The sequence below is a fragment of the Lampetra fluviatilis genome, unplaced genomic scaffold, assembly GCF_964198595.1.
Source record: "Lampetra fluviatilis unplaced genomic scaffold, kcLamFluv1.1 SCAFFOLD_791, whole genome shotgun sequence".
Classification (NCBI taxonomy): domain Eukaryota; kingdom Metazoa; phylum Chordata; class Hyperoartia; order Petromyzontiformes; family Petromyzontidae; genus Lampetra; species Lampetra fluviatilis.
The window spans coordinates 1,971-17,500 of NW_027620784.1; the positions used below are offsets into that span (position 1 = coordinate 1,971).

At 56.7% G+C, this 15,530-nt stretch overlaps 1 protein-coding gene across 1 annotated transcript in view; it reads left to right on the forward strand.

The window, feature by feature from the left end:
- Window positions 1-279: 279 nt before the first annotated feature.
- Window positions 280-15,530, forward strand: part of LOC144954382 (myotubularin-related protein 10-like) — a gene marked incomplete at its 3' end in the record, with an annotated part of 38,736 nt that continues 23,485 nt past the window's right edge. Inside the window, exons 1-6 of the mRNA XM_078884884.1 lie at window positions 280-462; window positions 3,154-3,196; window positions 5,226-5,458; window positions 11,405-11,474; window positions 13,390-13,523; window positions 15,215-15,296. Coding sequence (XP_078741010.1) covers window positions 415-462; window positions 3,154-3,196; window positions 5,226-5,458; window positions 11,405-11,474; window positions 13,390-13,523; window positions 15,215-15,296 — 610 coding nt within the window. The remainder of the gene's footprint in view (window positions 463-3,153; window positions 3,197-5,225; window positions 5,459-11,404; window positions 11,475-13,389; window positions 13,524-15,214; window positions 15,297-15,530) is intronic.

A 15,530-nucleotide genomic window follows, 5' to 3' on the forward strand; every position in this document is an offset into this window, starting at 1 on the left:
TGAAACGAATTTAGTGGCGCTAAACAACAACCTCGGTCTTTTATCCACGAGATTTCGATGTAAAAATTAACAACAAAAGAAATTAAAAACCACAACCCATAACACCCTTTTATTATTGCAACAGAGGCAACTGAAAATCGTATTGAAAAACGTACCGCGGATAAACCAACGGCGGCGGAGGGGTGAGGTAATCTCGGTGGAGGCCCCGCCCCCCACCTACGCGCTCTCCTGGTTGGACAACCGCGGCCACGTGACGGCAAACCCCGTGCCCCCCCCATCCGCACTACGGTTTACAATCGAAAGCGCCCTCGCATCGTGAGGTGGGGGCAGATTTGAAGCGAGCAAAGTTCTTTTTGCCGCGTTAATTAAAATCTTAAATTGTTTAAAATTGTTAATTAGCTATTGTTACGAGTGATGAAGTCCAGCCTCAAGCCTTCCTTTGTCTCCTACGTCAGGCCGCAGGTAAAACAAAGGAAAAAAAAGAGTTTTTAAATGAAACCGTTAAAAAAAATGTGTGTTCTGAGGAGATTTTTTTAAGTGGTTAAATACATTTTTTTACTTTTTAAATTTTTGTATTTTGTTGTTGTTATAAGGATAATATCCCCCTACAAAGCATCCCCCATAGGGTGCGGTGTTAATCACTGGGACTCACTCCCATAGGGTTCAGTGTTAATCACTGAGACTCACTCCCATAGGGTTCAGTGTTAATCACTGGGACTCACTCCCATAGGGTTCAGTGTTAATCACTGAGACTCACTCCCATAGGGTTCAGTGTTAATCACTGGGGCTCACTCCCATAGGGTTCAGTGTTAATCACTGGGGCTCACTCCCATAGGGTTCACTCCCATAGGGTTCAGTGTTAATCACTGAGACTCACTCCCATAGGGTTCAGTGTTAATCACTGAGACTCACTCCCATAGGGTTCAGTGTTAATCACTGGGGCTCACTCCCATAGGGTTCAGTGTTAATCACTGGGGCTCACTCCCATAGGGTTCACTCCCATAGGGTTCAGTGTTAATCACTGAGACTCACTCCCATAGGGTTCTGTGTTAATCACTGAGACTCACTCCCATAGGGTTCTGTGTTAATCACTGGGGTTCACTCCCATAGGGTTCAGTGTTAATCACTGGGGTTCACTCCCATAGGGTTCAGTGTTAATCACTGGGACTCACTCCCATAGGGTTCTGTGTTAATCACTGGGGCTCACTCCCATAGGGTTCTGTGTTAATCACTGGGGTTCACTCCCATAGGGTTCTGTGTTAATCACTGAGACTCACTCCCATAGGGTTCTGTGTTAATCACTGGGGCTCACTCCCATAGGGTTCAGTGTTAATCACTGGGGCTCACTCCCATAGGGTTCTGTGTTAATCACTGGGGCTCACTCCCATAGGGTTCAGTGTTAATCACTGGGGCTCACTCCCATAGGGTTCAGTGTTAATCACTGAGACTCACTCCCATAGGGTTCAGTGTTAATCACTGAGACTCACTCCCATAGGGTTCAGTGTTAATCACTGGGGCTCACTCCCATAGGGTTCAGTGTTAATCACTGGGGCTCACTCCCATAGGGTTCACTCCCATAGGGTTCAGTGTTAATCACTGAGACTCACTCCCATAGGGTTCTGTGTTAATCACTGAGACTCACTCCCATAGGGTTCTGTGTTAATCACTGGGGTTCACTCCCATAGGGTTCAGTGTTAATCACTGGGGTTCACTCCCATAGGGTTCAGTGTTAATCACTGGGACTCACTCCCATAGGGTTCTGTGTTAATCACTGGGGCTCACTCCCATAGGGTTCTGTGTTAATCACTGGGGTTCACTCCCATAGGGTTCTGTGTTAATCACTGAGACTCACTCCCATAGGGTTCTGTGTTAATCACTGGGGCTCACTCCCATAGGGTTCTGTGTTAATCACTGGGGCTCACTCCCATAGGGTTCAGTGTTAATCACTGGGACTCACTCCCATAGGGTTCAGTGTTAATCACTGGGACTCACTCCCATAGGGTTCAGTGTTAATCACTGGGGCTCACTCCCATAGGGTTCTGTGTTAATCACTGGGGCTCACTCCCATAGGGTTCAGTGTTAATCACTGGGACTCACTCCCATAGGGTTCAGTGTTAATCACTGAGACTCACTCCCATAGGGTTCACTCCCATAGGGTTCAGTGTTAGTCACTGGGGCTCACTCCCATAGGGTTCTGTGTTAATCACTGGGGCTCACTCCCATAGGGTTCTGTGTTAATCACTGGGGCTCACTCCCATAGGGTTCAGTGTTAATCACTGGGACTCACTCCCATAGGGTTCAGTGTTAATCACTGAGACTCACTCCCATAGGGTTCTGTGTTAATCACTGGGGTTCACTCCCATAGGGTTCAGTGTTAATCACTGGGGTTCACTCCCATAGGGTTCTGTGTTAATCACTGGGGTTCACTCCCATAGGGTTCAGTGTTAATCACTGGGGTTCACTCCCATAGGGTTCAGTGTTAATCACTGGGGTTCACTCCCATAGGGTTCAGTGTTAATCACTGGGGCTCACTCCCATAGGGTTCTGTGTTAATCACTGGGGTTCACTCCCATAGGGTTCAGTGTTATTCACTGGGGCTCACTCCCATAGGGTTCAGTGTTAATCACTGGGACTCACTCCCATAGGGTTCAGTGTTAATCACTGGGGTTCACTCCCATAGGGTTCAGTGTTAATCACTGAGACTCACTCCCATAGGGTTTAATGTTAATCACTGGGGCTCACTCCCATAGGGTTCGGTGTTAATCACTGGGGGTCACTCCCATAGGGTTCACTCCCATAGGGTTCACTCCCATAGGGTTCACTCCCTGAGGGTTCACTCCCATAGGGTTCAGTGTTAATCACTGAGACTCACTCCCATAGTGTTCAGTGTTAATCACTGGGGCTCACTCCCATAGGGTTCATTGTGTTAATCACTGGGGCTCACTCCCATAGGGTTCAGTGTTAATCACTGGGGCTCACTCCCATAGGGTTCAGTGTTAATCACTGGGACTCACTCCCATAGGGTTCATTGTGTTAATCACTGGGGCTCACTCCCATAGGGTTCAGTGTTAATCACTGGGGCTCACTCCCATAGGGTTCAGTGTTAATCACTGGGGCTCACTTCGTGTTGACCTCTTACTGCCACCTTTCCAGGAGACCCAAGAATGCACCAATCCGCTTCCAACGCTTCTCCCTGGTAACTCACTCACCCACTCACTCACTCAGTCACCCACTGACTCACTCACTCACCCACTCACTCACTCAGTCACCCACTGACTCACTCACTCACCCACTCACTCATCCACTCACTCACCCACTCACTCACCCACTCACTCACTCACTCACTAACTCAGTCACCCACTCACTCACCCACTCACTCACTCACCCACCCACTCACTAACTCACCACCCACTCACTCACTCACCCACTCACTCACTCACTCAGTCACCCACTGACTCACTCAGTCACCCACTCACTCAGTCACCCACTGACTCACTCACTCACTCAGTCACCCACTCACTCACTCACCCACTCACTCACTCACCCACTCACTCACTCAGTCACCCACTGACTCACTCACTCAGTCACCCACTCACTCACTCACTCAGTCACCCACTCACTCACTCAGTCACCCACTGACTCACTCACTCACCCACTCAGTCACCCACTGACTCACTCACTCACCCACCCACTCACCCACTCCACCCACTCACTCACTCAGTCCACACACTGACTCACTCACCCACTGACTCACTCACCCACTCACTCACTTACCCATTCACTCACTCACCCCACCCATCCACTCACTCACCCACCCACTCACCCACCCACTCACTCACCCTCTCACCCACTCAATCACCCCGCTCACTCACTCACTCACTCACTCACACCACTCACTCACTCACCCACTCACTCACCCACCCACTCACCCCACCCACTCAACCCCCTACTCACTCACCCACCCACTCACTCACTCACCCACCCACTCACTCACTCACCCACTCACCCACTCACTCATCCACTCACGCACCCACTCACCCACTCACCCCATCCCACTTCACTCACCCACCCACTCACTCACCCACTCACCCACTCATTCACCCACTCACCCACTCACTCACTCACCCACTGATTCACTCACCCACCCACTCACTCACTCACCCACCCACTCCACTCACTCACCCACTCACTCATCCACTCACCCACCCACTCACCCACTCACCCACCCACTCACTCACCCACCCACCCACTCACTCACCCACTCATTCACCCACTCACCCACTCACCCACTGATTCACTCACTCACCCACCCACTCACTCACCCACTTCACCCACTTACTCACCCACCCACCCACTCACCCACCCACTCACTCACCCACTCATTCACCACTCTCACTCACTCACCCACTGATTCACTCACTCACTCACCCACTCACCCCACTTACTCACCCACCCACCCACTCACCCACTCACCCACCCACTCACTCACCCACCCACCCACACCCACCCACCCACCCTCTCACCCACCCATTCACCCACTCACTCACCTACTCACTCACCCACTCACTCACTCACTCACCCACCCACTCACCCACCTACTCACTCACCCACCCACTCACTCACCCACCCACTCACTCACCCACCCACTCACCCACCCACTCACTCACCCACTCATTCACCCACTCACCCACTCACTCATTCACCCACTCACCCACTCACTCACTCACCCACTGATTCACTCACTCACTCACCCACTCACCCACTTACTCACCCACCCACCCACTCACCCACCCACTCACCCACCCATTCACCCACTCACTCACCTACTCACTCACCCACTCATTCACCCACTCACTCACTCACTCACCCACTGATTCACTCACTCACTCACCCACTCACCCACTTACTCACCCACCCACCCACTCACCCACCCACTCACCCACCCACTCACTCACCCACCCACCCACCCTCTCACCCACCCACCCTCTCACCCACCCATTCACCCACTCACTCACCTACTCACTCACCCACTCACTCACTCACTCACCCACCCACTCACCCACCTACTCACTCACCCACTCACTCACTCACTCACCCACTAACTCACCCACCCACTCACCCACCTACTCACTCACCCACCCACCCACTCACCCACCCACTCACCCACCCACTCACCCACTCACCCCTTCCTCACCCCCCACTCACCCCCCCCCCTACCGCTACAGGGGAGCTGGTGATTGGCTCTGCTCGCCGCGTGGCGATGATGATGTCGGTGAGGTCGGGGGATGAGGGTGGGGGCCACCCCTCCTCCCCCCCCTCCTCCTCCACCTCCACCACCTCCACCACCACCTCCACGTCCACCACCACCTCCTCCACCTCCTCCACCTCGTCGCTGGGTCTCCTCCTCTGCACCAACTTCAGGGTCTCGTTCACGCCCAGCCACGACGCTGGGTGCAGGGTGAGGAGGTCCACGCTCACCACCTCCACACTCACCACCACGCTCACCACCACGCTCACCACCACGCTCACCACCTCCACGCTCACCACGCTCACCACGCTCACCACGCTCAACACCACGCTCACCACCACGCTCACCACCACGCTCACCACCTCCACGCTCACCACGCTCACCACCTCCACGCTCACCACGCTCACCACGCTCACCACGCTCACCACCACGCTCACCACCACGCTCACCACCACGCTCACCACCACGCTCACCACCACCACACTCACCACCACGCTCACCACGCTCACCACGCTCACCACCTCCACACTCACCACCACGCTCACCACCACCACCACGCTCACCACCACCACGCTCACCACCACGCTCACCACCACCACCACGCTCACCACCACCACGCTCACCACCTCCACGCTCACCACACTCACCACGCTCACCACCACGCTCACCACGCTCACCACCACGCTCACCACGCTCACCACGCTCACCACCACACTCACCACGCTCACCACCACGCTCACCACGCTCACCACGCTCACCACGCTCACCACCTCCACGCTCACCACGCTCACCACGCTCACCACCACCACGCTCACCACGCTCACCACGCTCACCACCTCCACGCTCACCACGCTCACCACCTCCACGCTCACCACGCTCACCACGCTCACCACGCTCACCACGCTCACCACCTCCACGCTCACCACACTCACCACCTCCACGCTCACCACGCTCACCACGCTCACCACCACCACGCTCACCACGCTCACCACGCTCACCACCACCACGCTCACCACGCTCACCACGCTCACCACCACCACGCTCACCACGCTCACCACGCTCACCACGCTCACCACCTCCACGCTCACCACACTCACCACCTCCACGCTCACCACGCTCACCACGCTCACCACCACCACGCTCACCACGCTCACCACGCTCACCACCACCACGCTCACCACGCTCACCACGCTCACCACCACCACGCTCACCACGCTCACCACGCTCACCACCTCCACGCTCACCACCACCACCATCACGCTCACCACGCTCACCACGCTCACCACGCTCACCACCTCCACGCTCACCACCACCACCATCACGCTCACCACGCTCACCACCACGCTCACCACCTCCACGCTCACCACCACGCTCGCCACGCTCACCACGCTCACCACGCTCACCACACTCACCACGCTCACCACCACCACCTCCACGCTCACCACCACGCTCACCACGCTCACCACGCTCACCACACTCACCACCACCACCTCCACGCTCACCACCACGCTCACCACCACCACGCTCACCACGCTCACCACGCTCACCACCTCCACACTCACCACCACGCTCACCACCACGCTCACCACCTCCACACTCACCACCACACTCACCACCACGCTCACCACCTCCACACTCACCACCACGCTCACCACCACGCTCACCACCTCCACACTCACCACCACGCTCACCACCACGCTCACCACCACGCTCACCACCTCCACACTCACCACCACGCTCACCACCACGCTCACCACCACGCTCACCACCACCACGCTCACCACGCTCACCACGCTCACCACCTCCACACTCACCACCACGCTCACCACCACGCTCACCACCTCCACACTCACCACCACGCTCACCACCACGCTCACCACCACGCTCACCACCTCCACACTCACCACCACGCTCACCACCACGCTCACCACCTCCACACTCACCACCACGCTCACCACCACGCTCACCACCTCCACACTCACCACCACGCTCACCACCACGCTCACCACCACGCTCACCACCTCCACGCTCACCACGCTCACCACCTGGTGGTTATGGTGGTGGTGATGTTGATTGTGATGAAAGTGGTGGTGATGTTAATTGTGATGAAAGTGGTGGTGGTGGTGATAGTGATGGTGGTGGTGGTGATGTTGATTGTGATGAAAGTGGTGGTGGTGGTGATAGTGATGGTGGTGGTGGTGATGTTGATTGTGATGATAGTGGTGGTGGTGGTGGTGGTATTGATGGCAATGGTGGTGGTGTTGATGGTGATGGTGATAGTGATGGTGGTGTTGATGGCGATGGTGTTGATGGTGATGATGGTGGTGGTGGTGATGTTGATTGTGTTGAAAGTGGTGGTGGTGATAGTGATGGTGGTGGTGGTGGTGATGTTGATTGTGATGATAGTGGTGGTGGTGGTGGTATTGATGGCAATGGTGGTGGTGTTGATGGTGATGATGATGGTGGTGGTGATAATGGTGATGGTTATGGTGATGATGGTGGTGGTGATAGTGATGGTGGTGTTGATGGTGTTGATGGTGATGATGGTGGTGGTGGTGGTGTTGATGGCGATGGTGGTGGTGTTGATGGCGATGGTGGTGGTGTTGATAGTGATGGTGGTGGTGTTGATAGTGATGGTGGTGGTGTTGATAGTGATGGTGTTGATGGTGATGATGGCGATGGTGGTGGTGTTGATAGTGATGGTGGTGGTGTTGATGGCCATGGTGGTGGTGTTGATGGCGATGGTGGTGGTGTTGATAGTGATGGTGGTGGTGTTGATAGTGATGGTGGTGGTGTTGATGGCGATGGTGGTGGTGTTGATGGCGATGGTGGTGGTGTTGATAGTGATGGTGGTGGTGTTGATGGCGATGGTGGTGGTGTTGATGGCGATGGTGGTGGTGTTGATAGTGATGGTGGTGGTGTTGATGGCGATGGTGGTGGTGTTGATGGCGATGGTGGTGGTGTTGATAGTGATGGTGGTGGTGTTGATGGCGATGGTGGTGGTGTTGATGGCGATGGTGGTGGTGTTGATAGTGATGGTGGTGGTGTTGATGGCCATGGTGGTGGTGTTGATAGTGATGGTGGTGGTGTTGATAGTGATGGTGGTGGTGTTGATGGCGATAGTGATGGTGTTGATGGTGTTGATGGCGATGGTGGTGGTGTTGATGGCGATGGTGGTGGTGTTGATGGCGATGGTAGTGGTGTTGATAGTGATGGTGGTGGTGTTGATAGTGATGGTAGTGGTGTTGATGGCGATGGTGGTGGTGTTGATGGCCATGGTGGTGGTGTTGATGGCCATGGTGGTGGTGTTGATGGCGATGGTGGTGGTGTTGACAGTGATGGTGGTGGTGTTGATAGTGATGGTGGTGGTGTTGATGGCGATGGTGGTGGTGTTGATGGCGATGGTGGTGGTGTTGATAGTGATGGTGGTGGTGTTGATGGCGATGGTGGTGGTGTTGATGGCGATGGTGGTGGTGTTGATAGTGATGGTGGTGGTGTTGATAGTGATGGTGGTGGTGTTGATGGCCATGGTGGTGGTGTTGATGGCGATGGTGGTGGTGTTGACAGTGATGGTGGTGGTGTTGATAGTGATGGTGGTGGTGTTGATGGCGATGGTGGTGGTGTTGATGGCGATGGTGGTGGTGTTGATAGTGATGGTGGTGGTGTTGATGGCGATGGTGGTGGTGTTGATAGTGATGGTGGTGGTGTTGATAGTGATGGTGGTGGTGTTGATGGCGATGGTGGTGGTGTTGATGGCGATGGTGGTGGTGTTGATAGTGATGGTGGTGGTGTTGATGGCGATGGTGGTGGTGTTGATGGCGATGGTGGTGGTGTTGATAGTGATGGTGGTGGTGTTGATAGCGATGGTGGTGGTGTTGATAGCGATGGTGGTGGTGTTGATGGCGATGGTGGTGGTGTTGATGGCGATGGTGGTGGTGTTGATAGTGATGGTGGTGGTGTTGATGGCGATGGTGGTGGTGTTGATAGTGATGGTGGTGGTGTTGATAGTGATGGTGGTGGTGTTGATGGCGATGGTGGTGGTGTTGATGGCGATGGTGGTGGTGTTGATGGCGATGGTGGTGGTGTTGATGGCGATGATGGTGGTGGTGATGATGGTGGTGGTGATGATGGTGGTGGTGGTGGTGTTGATAGTGATGGTAGTGGTGTTGATGGCGATGGTGGTGGTGTTGATAGTGATGGTGGTGGTGTTGATGGCGATGGTGGTGGTGTTGATGGCGATGGTGGTGGTGTTGATAGTGATGGTGGTGGTGTTGATAGTGATGGTGGTGGTGTTGATGGCGATGGTGGTGGTGTTGATAGTGATGGTGGTGGTGTTGATGGCGATGGTGGTGGTGTTGATAGTGATGGTGGTGGTGTTGATAGTGATGGTGGTGGTGTTGATAGTGATGGTGGTGGTGTTGATAGTGATGGTGGTGGTGTTGATGGCGATGGTGGTGGTGTTGATAGTGATGGTGGTGGTGTTGATGGCGATGGTGGTGGTGTTGATGGCCATGGTGGTGTTGATAGTGATGGTGGTGGTGTTGATGGCGATGGTGGTGGTGTTGATGGCGATGGTGGTGGTGTTGATAGTGATGGTGGTGGTGTTGATAGTGATGGTGGTGGTGTTGATGGCGATGGTGGTGGTGTTGATAGTGATGGTGGTGGTGTTGATAGTGATGGTGGTGGTGTTGATGGCGATGGTGGTGGTGTTGATGGCGATGGTGGTGGTGTTGATGGCGATGGTGGTGGTGTTGATAGTGATGGTGGTGGTGTTGATAGTGATGGTGGTGGTGTTGATGGCGATGGTGGTGGTGTTGATGGCGATGGTGGTGGTGTTGATAGTGATGGTGGTGGTGTTGATAGTGATGGTGGTGGTGTTGATAGTGATGGTGGTGGTGTTGATAGTGATGGTGGTGGTGTTGATAGTGATGGTGGTGGTGTTGATAGTGATGGTGGTGGTGTTGATAGTGATGGTGGTGGTGTTGATGGCCATGGTGGTGGTGTTGATGGCCATGGTGGTGGTGTTGATAGTGATGGTGGTGGTGTTGATGGCCATGGTGGTGGTGTTGATAGTGATGGTGGTGGTGTTGATGGCGATGGTGGTGGTGTTGATAGTGATGGTGGTGGTGTTGATGGCGATGGTGGTGGTGTTGATGGCGATGGTGGTGGTGTTGATAGTGATGGTGGTGGTGTTGATAGTGATGGTGGTGGTGTTGATGGCGATGGTGGTGGTGTTGATGGCGATGGTGGTGGTGTTGATAGTGATGGTGGTGGTGTTGATAGTGATGGTGGTGGTGTTGATAGTGATGGTGGTGGTGTTGATAGTGATGGTGGTGGTGTTGATGGCGATGGTGGTGGTGTTGATGGCGATGGTGGTGGTGTTGATAGTGATGGTGGTGGTGTTGATAGTGATGGTGGTGGTGTTGATAGTGATGGTGGTGGTGTTGATGGCGATGGTGGTGGTGTTGATGGCGATGGTGGTGGTGTTGATGGCGATGGTGGTGGTGTTGATAGTGATGGTGGTGGTGTTGATGGCGATGGTGGTGGTGTTGATAGTGATGGTGGTGGTGTGGATGGCGATGGTGGTGGTGTTGATGGCGATGATGGTGGTGGTGATGGCGATGATGGTGGTGGTGATGATGGTGGTGGTGTTGATAGTGATGGTGGTGGTGTTGATAGTGATGGTGGTGGTGTTGATAGTGATGGTGGTGGTGTTGATAGTGATGGTGGTGGTGTTGATGGCGATGGTGGTGGTGTTGATAGTGATGGTGGTGGTGTTGATAGTGATGGTGGTGGTGTTGATAGTGATGGTGGTGGTGTTGATAGTGATGGTGGTGGTGTTGATAGTGATGGTGGTGGTGTTGATAGTGATGGTGGTGGTGTTGATGGCGATGATGGTGGTGGTGATGATGGTGGTGGTTAGCACAACGCTGAGCCACGAACCCGGCGACCCGAGTTCGATTCCCGCTCACGGCCAACACCACCGGTGACGATTATCTGAACCGGTCCTGTGCCTCCCCTAGGTCGACTCAGCCTCAAATGAGAGTATCTGGTGTAGCAGCGGTGTAGTGCTGCTTGCTACTCGCTACTGCTCACAGCACTTGCCCCTACAGTCTGTTGAGGCTACACGGGGGACCTTTGTCTTTGGTGGTACAGGTGGGGCTGAGGAGCCTCGTGCTGGGTGACTACGATGTGCCTCTCACTGGGGTGGACACCGTCTATGTGGGTGAGTAAGACACACGGACACATTCACACCCCGCGTCTCCCCGCGTCTCCCAGCGTCTCCCCGTGTCTCCCCCGTGTCTCCCCGCGTCTCCCCGTGTCTCCCCGCGTCTCCCCCGTGTCTCCCCGTGTCTCCCCGTGTCTCCCCCGTGTCTCCCCGCGTCTCCCCCGTGTCTCCCCGCGTCTCTCTGCGTCTCCCCGCGTCTCCCCGTGTCTCCCCGCGTCTCCCCGCGTCTCCCCCATGTCTCCCCGTGTCTCGCCGTGTCTCCCTGAGTCTTTCTTTGTCTCCCAGCGTCTCCCCCGTGTCTCCCCGCGTCTCCCCGCGTCTCCCCGCGTCTCCCCGCGTCTCCCAGCGTCTCCCCGCGTCTCCCAGCATCTCCCAGCGTCTCCCCGTGTCTCCCAGCGTCTCCCAGCGTCTCCCCGCGTCTCCCCGCGTCTCCCCGCGTCTCCCCGCGTCTCCCCGCATCTCTCCGCGTCTCCCAGCGTCTCCCCGTGTCTCCCCGCGTCTCCCCGCGTCTCCCCGTGTCTCCCCGTGTCTCCCCGCGTCTCCCCGCGTCTCCCCGCGTCTCCCCGTGTCTCCCTGAGTCTTTCTTTGTCTCCCAGCGTCTCCCCCGTGTCTCCCCGTGTCTCCCCGCGTCTCCCCGCGTCTCCCCGCGTCTCCCAGCGTCTCCCCGCGTCTCCCCGCGTCTCCCCGCGTCTCCCCGCGTCTCCCCGCGTCTCCCCGCGTCTCCCAGCGTCTCCCTGTGTCTCCCCGCGTCTCCCAGCGTCTCCCCGCGTCTCCCCGCGTCTCCCAGCGTCTCCCCGCGTCTCCCCGTGTCTCCCCGCGTCTCCCCGCGTCTCCCCGCGTCTCCCCGCGTGTCTCCCAGCGTCTCCCCGTGTCTCCCCGCGTCTCCCCGCGTCTCCCCGCGTCTCCCAGCGTCTCTCAGCGTCTCCCAGCGTCTCCCAGCGTCTCCCCGCGTCTCCCCGCGTCTCCCCGTGTCTCCCCGCGTCTCCCCGTGTCTCCCAGCGTCTCCCCGTGTCTCCCCGCGTCTCCCAGCGTCTCCCAGCGTCTCCCCGCGTCTCCCAGCGTCTCCCCGCGTCTCCCCGCGTCTCCCCGCGTCTCCCCGCGTCTCCCCGCGTCTCCCCGCGTCTCCCAGCGTCTCCCCGCGTCTCCCCGTGTCTCCCCGCGTCTCCCCGCGTCTCCCCGCGTCTCCCCGCGTGTCTCCCAGCGTCTCCCCGTGTCTCCCCGCGTCTCCCCGCGTCTCCCCGCGTCTCCCAGCGTCTCTCAGCGTCTCCCAGCGTCTCCCAGCGTCTCCCCGCGTCTCCCCGCGTCTCCCCGTGTCTCCCCGCGTCTCCCCGTGTCTCCCAGCGTCTCCCCGTGTCTCCCCGCGTCTCCCAGCGTCTCCCAGCGTCTCCCCGCGTCTCCCAGCGTCTCCCCGCGTCTCCCCGCGTCTCCCCGCGTCTCCCAGCGTCTCCCAGCGTCTCCCCGCGTCTCCCCGCGTCTCCCAGCGTCTCCCAGCGTCTCCCAGCGTCTCCCCGCGTCTCCCCGTCTCTCCCAGCGTCTCCCAGCGTCTCCCAGCGTCTCCCAGCGTCTCCCCGCGTCTCCCCGTCTCTCCCAGCGTCTCCCCGCGTCTCCCCGCGTCTCCCTGCGTCTCCCCGTGTCTCCCAGCGTCTCCCCGCGTCTCCCCGCGTCTCCCCGTGTCTCCCCGCGTCTCCCCGTGTCTCCCAGCGTCTCCCCGTGTCTCCCCGCGTCTCCCCGCGTCTCCCAGCGTCTCCCAGCGTCTCCCCGTGTCTCCCCGCGTCTCCCCGTGTCTCCCAGCGTCTCCCCGTGTCTCCCCGCGTCTCCCCGCGTCTCCCAGCGTCTCCCCGCGTCTCCCCGTGTCTCCCCGCGTCTCCCCATGTCTCCCAGAGTCTCCCCGTGTCTCCCTGTGTCTCCGCAGTGGTGGACGGGCGTAGAAAGGCCGTCACCGCGGGTTCTGCCTCGCGTCACCCCGAGTCGCTCATCATTCACTGCAAGGATTTTCGAGTCCTTCGCTTCGGCCTGGAGCTCACGGAGCCTTCACAGGCGCGGAAGGTCACTCACCACATCTCTCACCACTCCTCACCTCATCACTCACCTCATCACTCACCACATCACTCACCACTCCTCACCTCATCACTCACCTCATCACTCATCACTCACCTCATCACTCACCCCTCACCTCACCACTCACCTCACCACTCACCTCATCACTCACCACTCACCTCATCACTCACCCCTCACCTCACCACTCACCTCACCACTCACCTCATCACTCACCACTCACCTCATCACTCACCCCTCACCTCACCACTCACCTCATCACTCACCTCATCACTCACCACTCACCTCATCACTCACCTCACCACTCACCTCACCACTCACCACTCACCTCATCACTCACCTCATCACTCACCTCATCACTCACCACTCACCTCACCACTCACCACCCCTCACCTCACCACTCACCTCATCACTCACCACTCACCTCATCACTCACCCCTCACCTCACCACTCACCTCATCACTCACCCCCCTCGCTCACCTCATCACTCACCTCATCACTCACCCCTCACCTCACCACTCACCTCATCACTCACCCCCCTCGCTCACCTCATCACTCACCACCCCCACCCATCGCTCACCTCATCACTCACCCTGCTGCTGCTGCTGATGATGGTGGTGGTGGTGGTGCTGATGATGTTAATGGTGCTGCTGATGATGATACTAATGATGGTGCTGATGATGATGATGGTGGTGGTGGTGCTGATGATGTTAATGGTGCTGCTGATGATGATACTAATGATGGTGCTGATGATGATGATGGTGGTGGTGGTGCTGATGATGTTAATGGTGCTGCTGATGATGATACTAATGATGGTGCTGATGATGATGATGGTGGTGGTGGTGCTGATGATGTTAATGGTGCTGCTGATGATGATACTAATGATGGTGCTGATGATGATGATGGTGGTGGTGGTGCTGATGATGTTAATGGTGCTGCTGATGATGATACTAATGATGATGCTAATGATGCTGTTACTGATGATGATGATGATGATACTACTGCTGATGATGCTGCTCCTGCTGCTGATGATGATGATGATGCTGCTGCTGATGATGCTGCTGATGATGATGATGATGCTGCTGCTGATGATGATGCTGCTGCTGATGCTGCTGATGCTGCTGATGATGATGATGCTGCTGATGATGATGATGCTGCTGCTGATGATGCTGCTGATGATGCTGCTGCTGCTGATGATGCTGCTGATGATGATGATGCTGCTGCTGATGATGATGATGCTGATGATGATGCTGATGATGATGATGATGCTGATGATGCTGCTGATGATGCTGCTGCTGCTGCTGCTGATGATGCTGCTGCTGCTGATGCTGCTGATGATGATGATGATGCTGCTGCTGCTGCTGCTGATGATGCTGCTGATGATGATGCTGCTGCTGATGATGTTGCTGATGATGATGATGCTGCTGCTGCTGCTGATGATGCTGCTGATGATGATGCTGCTGCTGCTGATGATGCTGCTGATGATGATGTTGCTGATGATGATGCTGCTGCTGCTGCTGCTGCTGATGATGTTGCTGCTGATGATGTTGCTGATGATGATGCTGCTGCTGCTGCTGCTGATGATGATGCTGCTGCTGATGCTGCTGCTGCTGATGCTGCTGCTGCTGATGATGATGCTGCTGCTGCTGATGATGATGATGCTGCTGGTGACATTGGTGCAGGTGATCAATGCGATTGTCCACCACTCTCGGCCATCCTCGCTGCGTCTTCTCTTCGCATTCGAATATCTGAGGGCGACTCAGGGTGAGTGGGTGGGTGGGTGGGTGGGTGAGTGAGTGGGTGGGTGAGTGGGTGAGTGAGTGGGTGAGTGGGTGAGTGAGTGGGTGGGTGAGTGGGTGAGTGGGTGAGTGGGTGGGTGGGTGGGTGAGTGGGTGAGTGAGTGAGTGGGTGAGTGGGTGAGTGAGTGGGTGGGTGAGTGGGTGAGTGGGTGAGTGGGTGGGTGGGTGGGTGAGTGGGTGAGTGAGTGGGTGAGTGGGT